The sequence below is a fragment of the Zalophus californianus genome, chromosome 13, assembly GCF_009762305.2.
Source record: "Zalophus californianus isolate mZalCal1 chromosome 13, mZalCal1.pri.v2, whole genome shotgun sequence".
In the NCBI taxonomy this organism is placed as follows: domain Eukaryota; kingdom Metazoa; phylum Chordata; class Mammalia; order Carnivora; family Otariidae; genus Zalophus; species Zalophus californianus.
The window spans coordinates 36937570-36951309 of NC_045607.1; the positions used below are offsets into that span (position 1 = coordinate 36937570).

Here is a 13740-nt window from a genome sequence, read left to right on the forward strand (position 1 = left end):
AGAAAAGGAAAGGAAGAAATAAAATTTTATTTTTACAGCCAAAAAAAAAAAAAAAAAGAAATTGAAAGAAAAACCTCCAAAAAGAGGGGTAAATTGGATGAAAGGAAGGACAATGAAAAGAGATAAATGTGATGGATAAAAAATGGCACTGTAATGGATAAAAAATAGCCTTTTACCAATAAATGTTTTATTAGAAAAAGAACTTCTGAGGTCCATGTGGCAATGAATTATCAACTACTTAAATTACTAATAATGTATAGCAGTTTCATATTTGGGCTTCAGACAGGTTCTGTCAGCAGCTCACTTTCTTCCCCCCTACACTGCCACCCTTCTAATCCTTCCTTTGTCCTTTCTTCCTATCGTCTCAGGACTGCATGTGCACACACCCACAAAGACCAAAATATCTGCAGAGAAATGCACCCACACAGACGTTTATACCTAGAAACACATATGGTCAGATTCAGGAGACCTATCTCCACAGTTTATGTCCACATCATGCAGAAAAATACAGCCACAAGGAGATATCCAAAACCTCAGTTTCCACACAAAGACAAAATGAAGTCTAAACCTCACTGCACTGAGATAAAATTTATACAAAATAAAATGTACCCAGAGTAAAATAAATATTTCAAGTATCCTTCTGTTATCCCCACATATCATTACACAGAAACACCAGCAAACTCTATGTACGTACTGACTCCTGCATTTGGATCACTTTCTCTTCCAATTCCACACATTATAATTTTCTCTCTGCTTCAAGCAGTAGATTAAATGCCATTTTCTACATGAAGCTTTCCCAGATCACTTCAGCCAAAAATAATCTCTCTCCTCTTTATAGGACACTTATATAGTAGTTTGTCTGTATGAGGCACACTATGAGATCTTGAGTATTTTTGTATGACTACCTATTATTTCCTACCAAGCTGAAAACATACAACTTTCAAGTGATCAGGATTCACTTCTAGATAACATTTATTACTCCTCATGCTTTATTAAATAGTTTTTAATAGATAATACTTTATACTAATGAGAGAAAACTAAGGCACGTAAGAGGAAGTCAGCTTAGACTGAGAAACAGTGGCACTCTCTCTCCTCTGAGGATGCTGGAGATTGTGGTCATTGCAGTAGCCTGATGTTTAGGATTGCTCTCCCTGCCTCTGCAGCTGGCTGGGAGGATGGAAACTACTAACTAGGAGGAACAGAAAGGAGGGTGAAGTAGGAGTCAGCGTTCCTCAGCTTTACAAGTAGAAAGACTCCATCTTGTCAAAGTTCTGTGAGCCAATTGGTTTCTTCAGAATGGACAAACTGTAATTAAATGGAAAAGAATGTGGGGCACCTGGCTGGGTCAGTCATTGGAGCATGCAACTTTTGATCTCAGGGTGGTGAGTTGGAGCCCCATGTTGGGTATAGAGTTTAATTAAAAATAAAATCTGGGACCACCACATCAAAAACTAATGATGTATGGTGACATAACATAATAAAATTAAATTAAATAAAAAAAAATAAAATCTTGGGGCGCCTGGGTCACTCAGTTGTTAAGTGTCTGCCTTTGGCTCAGGTCCTGATCCGGTCCTGGGATTGAGCCCCGCATTGGGCTCTCTGCTCGGCGGGAAGCCGGCTTCTCCCTCTCCCACTCCCCCTGCTTGTGTTCCCTCTCTCACTGTGTCTCTCTCTGTCAAATAAATAAAATCTTTAAAAATAAAATAAAATCTTAAAAAAATGTGAGACATAAATTATAATACTAATATACTAATTTACACTGGAAAATATAATCCCAAGTGACTTGTCATACTCCCATTTGCTGGTCAGGGCATTCTCTTCTTACAAGTTTATTTACATTGAAAGTTATATTCTAGTCAGAGTGATGAGCCTGTCATCAAGCCAGGAGTGTGAATGGGACAATCTTAGAAAGGTTCCTCTTTCTTCCTTGTGTTCCTGAATTTTTAACCTCCATATATAGTTCACTATCTACGTTAGGTCATTGCTAGAGATAACCAAACTTACCTACTATAGGAGGATATTTCATAATATCACATACAATCGGTTTAAATTTTATGAGTCTTTTGCTGTCACCCCTTTCACTCCACCCTTCCCATGAGAGCTCTTTCCTTTTTAACTGAAATCTGTCATTTTCAGAACATTTAGAAGCATTTCTTTAAATGAGAAAAAAGGTGTATTTTAAAAATTAAATTCAATTTAATTAACATATAGTGTATTATTAGTTTCAAGGGTAGAATTTAGTGATTCATCAGTTATATATAATGCCCAGTGCTCATTACATCAAGTGCCCTCCTTAATGCCCATCACCCAGTTATCCCATCCCCCTACCCACCTCCCCCCCAGCAACCCTCAGTTTGTTTCCTATAGTTAAGAGTCTCTTATGGTTTGTCTCCCTCTCTGATTTCATCTTATTTTATTTTTCCTTCCCTTCCCCTATGTTCATCTGTTTTGTTTCTTAAATCCACATGAGTGAAATCATATGGTATTTGTCTTTCTCTGACAGACTTATTTCGCTTAGCGTAATACCCTCTAGTTCCATCCACGTCATTGCAAATGGCAAGATTTCATCTTTTTGATAGCTGAGTAGTATTCCATTATGTGTATGTGTGTATAATTTTTCATAATCTCTTATGATTTGTATTTCTGTGGTGTTGGCTGTGATCTCTCCTCTTTCATTCATGATTTTATTTATTTAGGTCCTTTCTCTTTTCTTTTTGGTAAGTCTGGCTAAGGAACCAGCTCTTAGTTTCATTGATCTGTTCTACTTTTTTGTTTGTTTCTATATCATTTATCTCTGCTCTGATCTTTTTTTTAAAGATTTATTTATTTATTTGAGAGATCGAGAATGAGAGAGAGAGAGTACATGGGGGGGAGGGTTAGAGGGAGAAGCAGGCTCCTCGCCGAGCAGGGAGCCCGATGCGGGACTCGATCCCGGGACTCTGGGATCATGACCTGAGCCGAAGGCAGTCGCCTAACCAACTGAGCCACCCAGGCGCCCTCTGCTCTGATCTTTATTATTTCCCTTCTTCTGCTGGCTTTAGGCTTTATTTGCTGTTCCATTTCTAGCTCCTTTAGGTGTAAGCTTAGGTTGTGTAATTGAGAATTTTCTTGCTTCTTGAGGTTGGCCTGTATTGCAATATACTTCCCTTAGGACTGCCTTTGCTGCATCCTGAAGGTTTTGGACTGTTATGTATTCATTCTCATTTGCTTCCACATACTTTCCTATTTCTTCTTTTTAATTTTTTAAAGATTTTTATTCATTTTTGAGAGAGGAGAGAGAGAGAGAAAACACATGAGTCAGGGGAGAGGCGAAGGGAGAAGGAGAAGCAATGAAACATCATCTCAAATGTGTTAGAATGGCTGTCATTAAAAAGACAAGAGATAACAAATGCTGGTGAGAAAAGGGCACTCTTGTGCCCTGCTGGTAGACATGTAAATTGGTGCAGCCACTATGGAAAACAGTATGGAGGTTCCTCAAAAATTTAAATATAAAACTACCATTTAATCCAGCAGTCCTACTTCTGGGTATATACCTGAAGGAAACAAAATTATTATCTGCACTCCCATGTTCATTGCAGCACTATTTACAGTAGCCAAGACATGGAAACAACCCAAGTGCCCATCAATAGATGAATGGATAAAGAAGATATGGTACACGGGGCGCCTGGGTGGCTCAGTTGGTTAAGCGACTGCCTTCGGCTCAGGTCATGATCCTGGAGTCCCGGGATCGAGTCCCACATCGAGATTCCTGCTCAGCAGGGAGTCTGCTTCTCCCTCTGACCTTCTTCCCTCTCGTGCTATCTCTCATTCTCTCTCTCAAATAAATAAATAAAATCTTTTTTTAAAAAAAGAAGATATGGTATGTATATATACACAATGGAATATTATTGAGGCATAAAAAGGAAATCTTGCCTTTTGCAACAACATAGATAAATCTTGAGGGCATTATGTTAAGTAAAAATAAACAGTGAAAGACAAATACTGTACTATTTCACTTATATATGTAATCTAAAAAAAAGTTCCTAAACTTAATAGAAACAGAAAACAGATTGGTGGCTGTCAGTGGCAGGGGTGAAGGGTGGAGGAAAGGGGAGAATGTGGTAAAAGGTACCAACTTCCAGTTAGAAGATTCGTAAATTCTGGGGATCTAATATACAGCACGGTGACTATATTTAATACTTTGTATTGTATATTTGAGAGCTGCTGAGAGAGTAGATTTAATTTAAAAGTTTTCATCACAAGAGAAGAATCGTAACTGTGAGGAGATGGATGTTAAAAAGTGGTAATCATTTCTCAATGTATATATAAATCATTATGTTGTACACTTCAATACAATGTCAATTATATCTCAAGAAAACTGGAGGGTGGGAGGGGCTGTTGCCAATATCTCCTAAATATACACCCAGACCTTGGTGCTGTATTGCTTGATGATTATTTTTGATACTTAATATATAGATTGTTGGACTCTGCCCCTAGATATTCTGACTCATTAAGTCTGGGCTGAGGCCAGGAAATCTGTATTTTTACAGGCTTCCCAGTAATTCTTATGTAAGGCCAGGATTGAGAGCCATTAGAACAGATGACCTTTTAAAGTTAGTCATTCAGGGGACACCTGGGTGGCTCAAGTCGTTAAGCGTCTGCCTTTGGTTCAGGTCATGATCCCAGGGTCCTCGGATCAAGTCCCTCCTCAGGCTCCTTGCTCAGTGGGGAGCCTGCTTCTCCCTCTGCCTGCTGCTCCCCCTGCTTGTGCTCGTGCTCTCGCTCTCTGACAAATAAATAAAATCTTTGATTAAAAAAAGTCACTAAGAGGGCGCTCGACCAGGAGCATTGGGTGGGCAGGTGCTGCCCTCTAGTGTCGCTGGCTGCTTGCTACATTTAACGCTTACTGTAACCTGCTGCATGAGCCCTCCTGGTCTTGCTGCCTGACATTACTATGGGGTTTCCTGTCCATCTCCCTGCAAATTTTGATTCTTGGGCATTAATAAAAACACTCATTATAAAAATGCTGCTGCTGAATAGCACACTGTGCTTCTCTGTCCCTAGCACCTTGGCACATCTTAGATGTTCAGTAATATTTTCTGATACTGAGACACAGCAGAACTCCTTTGTAAGGTTTGTGTGGAGGGACAAACTCACATCAGTGGTATGTCTTTCAGGATTTTTCTTTATGGGGCTCTGATATGACCCATGGTACATATGAGTCAACAACTGTGAACCGTTTCCTGAAGAAATTCTACTATTACAGTAATTGTGGCACTGTGGCACACTCATAGAAGAAGAGTCTGGCTTTGGTAAGTTTTCTCGAAACAAATGAAAAGAATTTATAGTTGTGTAGCCCTCCAGAGTCCACAGAGGCTTTTCAGGTGCTTCGTCTCCCTTGTTTGCTCTTCACTATAAACTGTGAAGCAGGAAGAGCAAATGTGAAGATCCATGCCCACATCATCGATGTATTCATTACATGAATGTGCCTTTGTTTGGGAAGACACTGATCCCACTGTCCTAACCACTCAAGGACCCTTCATCAATGAGTACCAAGGCAGTAAACAAACCTGTACTAACGGCCTACTCTGCAAAAACATGTAAGATTGTCTTTGGCTCTAACTCCTGAGTTTGGAGACAGAGGAACAAGGGTGAGGGAGTTGCTGCAGAGGGGTTCGCAGCAGATGGTTTTAATGGCTTAGTAGGATGGCATTGTGTGGGTTATCTGTAAGGTAAATAGTGCACTGGTTGGAGCAAGTGCAAGGTTTGCGCAATCTGATGGTTTTATCATGGGCAGGGGTTTAGGAGGAGACTGAGAACTGTTTCAGCAGTAAAAAGGCAGCAGCAGCTGCAGGAAGCAGAGCTGGTTGGGTAGGACAGAGAATATTCTGTTCACCTTCTCTTCATCCCACTGGTGAGGGACGGAGTGTCCTAGGGTTCTGGAGGTGGTTGAGATTGTCAGCAGATTGACAGCAGTTTATTAATCACATATATTCACAGCCCAGGGGAGGAGGACACCAAACACCATGCAGGGCCACATTAGGTCAGGTTAATGGAAGACAGGACTGTTGAAGTAGCATAGAAGGCAGCAGCAGCTGCAGAAAGCACGAGCAGCTTGGGAAGGAATAATAAAAGTTAAAGATTCAAGCTACATTGTAGGTATCTCGACCTGCTACTAAGAAGGTGAGGCAAGCTGTTTGTTAACTTGACATTCAGCACTCTTTGGTTGAAAAAGTCTTCTTATTTTTGTAGAATGGTATTTGTAAGTTCAGGAAAGATGTTAAAATGGCTCAAATTCATCCCATCATCAGGGTGAGACTCTTCTTAAGTTATCTTAAATGTAAGGATGTACTTTGTTTGCATTTTGTTCTATATAAAAAAGACACTTAAAAAAACATTCACTCATCTTTTTATGAAATCATTTTCAGAGTATTCTTCCTTATAGCTAATAAAAAAGATCCCTCATACTAATAATTGGTAGGGTTTTTTTGCCTTTTGTTTCTTAAATTGTGGTATATACTTAACATAAAATTTACTGTTTTAACTATTTTTAGGTGTATAATTCAGTGTCATTAAATACATTTACAGCATTGTGCAGTCATCTCTACTATCCATTTTCAGAACTTTTTCATCATCATCCCAAAGAGAAACTCTGTACTCACTGAATAATAACTCCTTAATCCCCTCTTCCCCAAGTCCTAATAAGGTTGATTCTTGATTCATGTGAATTAGTTTTATCTTTTAACTAGGTTCTTAAGTGTCTTGAGAACAGGCAGGTAACACAACTCACATGTGTTTGTGCCTTTGATATTGCCCAGTCTAGGGATGACCTCAGATTGAGTGCTCACCACACCTGTCTGGTGGTAGACTGGAGGAAGGACCAAGTAGCACTTTCAGAGATGTTGAGCCTAAGAATTTTGGGAGTATGGGACCACTGTTATCAATAGGGCAAGAACTTAAGGAAATTCAGAAGTCCTAGGGTGTTGGAGGTTTCTCACAATGTCGACAGGGGTCATGACATTAACATTAATATGTGAATCAGTGGATGTAAGAGTGGTGGGTAACAGGTTGAACAGGAAAAAGCTTGCCCTGCCTGAAGGTATTCAAATTCAAACTTCATAAAACATTTAGCCAAACATTCCAGCCATGTTGGATTCAACCAAAGAACCACAAGTTTGTAGTCCTTAATCAAAAGTGTTGCCAGTGACCCATCTCCAGGGATAGGCAGGATGCTGAAAGATCTATAGAGGCTGCTTTGGAAAATCAAGCTCCAGAAGAGAACCTCACTTGTGTGCCTCATGGAAGGCAGTATTTACAGTCTTTTTCCACCCATCCCAAGCTTGACCATAGACTAGGAAGAATCCTTAACTCTCAGATAGTTATTTTCAAAGGCAGCAGCTATATCCTTTCCTTGACAGATCAGACATGATCCTCTTCTTGAACCTCTTAATACTGACCACAAATTGCCTGTGACATTAAAATCCTCACTTTCTAATAGTTAACCAGATAATGCATGTCCTAGCCTCTTGTGTGTTTTTTTTAGTTATCTTCCCAGTACAGGTGATATAGTTCATGGAGTTCCTCTGACCTAGCCAGTCTCTCTTTTATAGGGCATACATGTACATAAAGACTAACTTATCTAAGGATAGGTGCCAGACTGTTGTCTTAAGGAGAGAGCTAAGCCATCAGGTTATAGGGAATAGAGCATGAAAGAATATATGTTGCCCATGACCTTGGCACCTCTAGGGCCCAAGCTCTGCAACTCATAACAGACAACCAGACACCTCATCTGAACACTGCATCACATGAGCTTCTCCTAGACAAATAAAGGCCTGTGATGCTCTGCATACCTTTTGAAATAGGAGAGCTTTGTGATGTAGTTTAGTGACCTGGTTCCATCTTCTGTGAGGCAGAGATGACAAGGTCTAGAATTTGGAGGCATTAGGTTCCAAGTCCCTGAAAACCTAGGAAGAGAGATGGCTAGTGAGGTTTAGATTATGTTGACCCTTACCTTTCTTCTGTGGGATGTTGGATATTCCTTATACACTTATGGCTCCATCATCATTATTGCATTAATTATTTGGCAAGTGAAAAAGAGCCACCAAGAATTAAGGTTGGGACCTAACAGGAGCTCTTGCCGGGTAGGGAAACACAATGACCATGCCTGAACTGATTAAGCCCCAAACAAGAAAATTTTATCTCCTTACTTTCTCCTGTTACCCTGACCCCTACTTTTTTATGGGGGTTTCCTCATGGATCCCAGAAGAGCTCCAAATTGGGTTGATTCTTCTGGCTGGGAGACATTCAGGACCTTGGATAGCTAAAATCCTTTGGCTACTAGACCTCTTATCCTTTAATCTGTTCCTCTTTTCTCCTGTCTCATTCTGATCTCCCCACAGAACTTGTTCAGGGAATGGGGGTAGAGATATGGAGTATAGAAGAGCCTTAAAATGAATTAGTAATAAGAGAAGGGAAATGATGGGTGAAAAAGATAGAGTAGGGGAAAGAATGGTAGGAGAGTGTATAAAATTGGAATATAGAAAAAGTTTGGGAAATATTTACAGGTTTTGTCTCGTTTAGACACAAAAAGTAAAAGGTGCCCAGCTTAATAGTCTTAAGTTTTTTGTTTTCAAGCATCACAGGAGAGTCAAACAAAGGGCTAAAGATAGAACATCAAGAGGTAAAGTCCTAGTTTCTCCTTGGACTCCCCTCACTATGGGCAAGATTCCTCTGATTCCTGTCCCTCTATGACCCCTGGAACAAGTAGCCAGGTGCTCTAACCACTGAAGGCTCCAATTACCCCAGTTTCTCCCAGAAGACTTTCTTGGGTGGGAAATCAGGGCCTAGGAATGTTCCAAAATTCTCTACCTTACCCTGCCCCTGGGAATGAAGAATGAGGAAGTAGGACGGAAGCCTTTAGCTGTGTCATTTACTAGCTTTACGACCCTGTGGAAGTCGCTTCATCTCTCAGTCTGTGATCCATGAAATGGGCATATCATGAGCCTGCCTCACTCACGGTGTGGTTGTGATGATCAAATGAAATTAGGTCCAGGACAACATGTTGCAGCAGGTTAAGTTGTACACAGACGTGCCTTAGAGCATTGACTGTTGGGGTTTTCAGCCTCTTCTTACTCAAAGGCCTGCGGCTTGCTATAGGATGTCCCTGCATCCTCTCATTCCTTGTAACACTGTCCTGGTTTTTCAGCTAGGAGGTTTTGCCAGGAAGAAGCTGAGAAGCCGTGGGAGCTGCTCTCTATCATGAAAAGGTGATCACTTGCTCTTTGCAGTCTCCAAACCTCCGGCCTGGCCTGTGATGATTTCTCTGCTTGGCCTGGAGCAGGGAGGAGAAGAGGGATAATGTCTGGGAGGGAGTCAGACACAGTGGATGCTGAGGACTGGTTGCGAGGGTTGTCAGGGCAGAGGGGGATCAGGTGTCTCAGGAAGGAGGAGTCTTCCAGTTCTGCTCTGGGCTAGGTTCACAGTGGTCCTGAAATTCAGGATTTTGCCATGTAATTCATTGACGACTCTACATGAGTTTGTACTCAGCCACAGATAAGTTATCCAGTCAAGAGAATAGATAAATGCATGCATAAATAAATCACCATGTCATATTCCCTTTATAGTTACAACTATTCAAGGGCAGACCCGTGGAACCTGCTGATCTTACCTCCATGGTTTTTTTCTTCAGAGAGGCCAATTCCTGGGACAGACCTCAGAAAGGATCGTGTCATCTTATCCTCTTCTTAAAATCTCTGAAGAATGGGATTGGCCTTTAAGAGATGCTATGTGCAGGAGCTAGGACACTCCATAGTCCCCAGAATGCAGAGTTCCCACAAAGACCTCATTTTCCACAGTTTAGGAATACTGAATGCCAGGCTGTGGCCTTCTTAACCCCAGATGAGACTGACTCCAGGTTCTTCTGGGAATGTTCCTGGTGATGCCCCATCAGCTAACCATTGGCTCCCTGCCTCTGCCTGGTTTCCTTCTCCTAGTTCAGCTTCTCAACATAGATCAACAGACAATACACCCCACCTCCTAGTCACTCATGGCCTTACATTCTCATGGGTTGTCTGAGACCTTGCCCAACAAGCTCCAGACCCTCAGCCCAGCCCAACATAATTTGCCAATGGCATTTTCCTAGGAGGCAAAGGAGATGGGTGAACCCCATGAGGGTACAGGCCCCAAGGGTTCCAGGACTAGGGGAGGGTGGACCAAATCTCCAGGCCACACATATTTAAAGAGGCAGGTGTTGGGGTGCCCGGGTGGCTCAGTTGGTTAAGCATCCCACTCTTGATCTCAGCTCAAGTCTTGATCTAAGGGTTGTGAGTTCAAGCCCTGCATTGGGAAGTACATCAAAAACTAATGATGTACTGTGTGGAGACTAACATAACATAAAAAAAAAAAAAAAAAAAAAAAAGCCCCGCATTGGGCTCCATGCTAGGTATGGAGCCTACTTTAAAAAGCAAAACAAAACAAACAAACAAAAAGAGGCCGGTGTCACTCCATCAGTAACTGTTGCCCTCTTCCCTTCCCAGCCAGGGCTGGCTTCCTAAGGAGGGAAGTGTGAGGTGGCTCCTGTGTGCAGATTCCACCTGCCCCATCTGCAGTGCTGTGGCTCTGGAAATTCAGCAGTTGCTGACGAGTGAGAACACCCTGATTTCTCCCCCTTCATCGGGACCATCGCAGGGCTCCTCTTGCCTAGAGATTTTGTCCAAGTCTAGTCTCCCTTTGGAGCAGAGTCAGGGTTCCCTGCACTCCAAAGATCTTTCACTTCCATCTGTAACCCCCACAAAGTTACAGTTAACGGATCAGAAATCCTTAACACAGTCAGCTGCCCAGTCAACCAATATCAGCATCCAAGATCACCAGGCTGAACACCTTCAGCGAAGGAAGGCATTTCAAGTGCCAGATGTGTCCAGGGATGCAGGAGATCTTTCTTCTTCAAGTGAGGCGCCTAGGATTCCCGGGAATCAGCAGGACAAGAGGAAGAGCCACTCGGAATGTGTGCTGGAGAAACAAGGTCAGCTGCCCTTGAATATCTGATTCTCTTTCTTTCCCTGAATTCAGAACTCATGAACCTAAAACACCCCATTGCCTTGCATGTTCCTATTTCCCCAAAGCCCTGAGGCATCCTTAAGTACATATATATAAATGCATACATTTCTATACCTGAGGGCTCCCAAGATCTTTAGAAGAGTTTTTATGACAGCTTATAACACATAGTCCCAAATATTTTCCAAGCCTGGGAGAAAAAAACCAACCATTTCTTTCATCATAATGCTACCTCTAAGGCCTCTGTTGAAAATATGGACTATCTCCCTGACCTGGGTTCATGAGAATTGAGCCAGTCTGCCCAAACTTTCTGGGTTATAGAAGGATCCACTATGAAACCAGAGCAAATACACTGCAAGCAAATCCCAAACTCCATGGCTCTGGCTCTACCCTCTACTACTTTTCAGTTTCTAAGTGGTCTCTATCCATTGCCTGGAGGACCCACTGAGGCCTCAGTGTAATATCTGCAGCAGAAACATAGCTACCTTTCTATGATTCTTCTTTTCTGCACAATGAGTCCTCGGTTTGCCCATAAAGATCTCTCCACAGAAGGGGTGCCCCAGTCCCTTTTTCTTCAATAATTTCTTCTTGATCTCTGTACTGTCTAAAATTTCCTCCACCTAAGTTAGCCCCATCTTCTTTTCACATCCCCAAATTTGGGCTTCTCCCTCTGACTAACAACGAACCCATATCAATATCCCACTTCCTCCTCTATTCAAGTGTAAAGCCTTAGAGTGGCAGCAGCTGCAAAGGCAGCCACATCTTCAGTGGGGCTTGCCAGCTGTTGCCCAGAAATCTCTGTAGATGCAGAGAACCCTACAAAACTAAGCCCTGAGACATGTTTCTGCCTGTCCCCAGGGGCCTACCTGCTAGGAGAAGCCCATTTCAGTCTTTAAGAGGGAGGTGGTTTTTCCCTGAAACATGCCCAGAGCTGCTTGGGTTCTACTTTCAGAAGTGGTTGATTTAGCAAATTGATTCACTATTGCAAGGGCCTGCCCCAGAAGATCCAGCAGTCCAGACAGTTGCTCCTGTCTCCTCCTCACCAGCAGCCCCTGCCCCAGAGCTGTACACTGACCAGTGTGAGTGTCCCCTAGCTTGTAGACCTAGAGGCCAGTGGGGATAGTGACCTCTTCTGATCCACTGTGGGAGCAGGGCCGGTCCACAGTTGATTGCCCAGCTAAGGCAGTGTTGCAGAGCTACAATGACTACAGGTATAAAAATTGCTAGGGCATTGTTCCTGTTCACATTTGCAGCTGTTGGGACTAGAAATCATTGGGTGTACAGCATTCCAAGTGCCCTGGCAACAGCTTGGTTTTCTTGTGCCCAGAAAGTAAGTCCCTAGACGTGGAGGCAGCTGTCAGCCCCTACGTGGATCAGGAAGCTACATCCTCAATACTGATAGGCCTTGACCAGCAGCAACAAGCCTCACCTGCTGCTGTCACTGATCATCCTGATCAGCACCTGCCTGGGTATCTTCCCAAGGAGCCATTGAGAAACTGGAGACAAGTTTTGGCTTTCCTGTCAGGGCTGCCAGCTTTTTACTATGTGGCTTTCTCCAAAGCCATGGCCCTGGCAATCACTAGCCAATCTGCAATAACAGAGATGTGTCTGGGCCTGTTGGGGGCCAGTAGAACCTATGGCTCAATATCATCTAAACACCAATGTATAAGTCCTGGGCCAGCTTTCAAGATGCCAATGAGACTTGTGCAGACAGTGCATAAGCATTCCAGGTTGAAGTATAGGTGAATGGAGATGGTGCCTCTAGAGAGCCAGACATCCTGCTGGCCCCTGTTCACTCAAGATACCCATCTTGGCCATACTAAATTTTTACCTAAAAAAGAAATTCCTGGAGATACATTTGGGAAGTCTTATAAAGACAAAGGAGTCCAGGAACAAGTTGTGGATGTCCCAAGGAATATCTGTGCCTAGAACTCCTTTTGGAGTCTAAACAACCAAGGAAAAACATTGCTCCAGGATCTCTCCATCCCACCAGGTATCATCCCATATGCTCTAGAATGCTCCACCTTAAAGAACAGCTTGCCGTTAAACTAAGGCAGTGCAGGAGAACCAAAGGCAAGTTAGTCCCACTGGGCCTCCAAGATCTCACAACCCACTGGGGACACAACAGGGACCCAGGTGCTTTGTATTCAGCTGGAGGCCAGTGTGAACAAGCTCAACCTGGAGGAGCCCTGGAACCCTTATCCTCCCTACCTCAGCAGAGAAAACAGAGGACCCAGGAAGACTTAAAGCAACAGAGAATCACAGACAAGGGGGTGCAGCTTTGAAACTCTCCCTAACCGGAGAGAACATCTACTCTGTTGAGGTTCAGAGGCCAGGAGGGACTCATAAATAGAACCCTTAGCACCCCTGACTTCCCAAATGTATCTCCAGGATCTTTCTCAAGTATAATTTGTTAGGTCAAGATGGTTGCCTTGAGTGAGTTGGAACTAGCAAGGGTCTATCTGGATCTGCAGAGCCACCATTTCCATCCCCTCAGCTGACTGATCCCTATCAGCACCTTCACCAGTTTCTCCTTTACTTTGAGTTCCTAGAGTTTCCCCTAGGATTCCTTGGGTCAAAAGGCCAGACGAGAATGGTCTGTAAGGTTGTTAAAGCAAGCTGAATGATCTCACCCAAACAAGGATTCCTCAGAATGCCAAAACTGGAGTCGCCAGAGCTTAATGGGCCATACCTTACATGACCAACTTA

At 42.9% G+C, this 13740-nt stretch overlaps 1 protein-coding gene across 3 annotated transcripts in view; it reads left to right on the forward strand.

Annotated features, from left to right (window-relative positions):
• Positions 1–7943: 7943 nt before the first annotated feature.
• FAM205C (family with sequence similarity 205 member C) overlaps positions 7944–13740 on the forward strand; it is a 34895-nt gene continuing 29098 nt past the window's right edge. For all 3 annotated transcript variants that reach the window (XR_004819550.1, XR_004819551.1, XM_035723796.1), the window contains exons 1-4: positions 7944–8120; positions 8614–8659; positions 9185–9245; positions 10515–10999. Coding sequence is in view for 1 of the 3 variants with exons in the window: in XM_035723796.1 (XP_035579689.1) it covers positions 7977–8120; positions 8614–8659; positions 9185–9245; positions 10515–10999 (736 nt within the window). In the remaining 2 variants the exon portion in view is untranslated. The remainder of the gene's footprint in view (positions 8121–8613; positions 8660–9184; positions 9246–10514; positions 11000–13740) is intronic.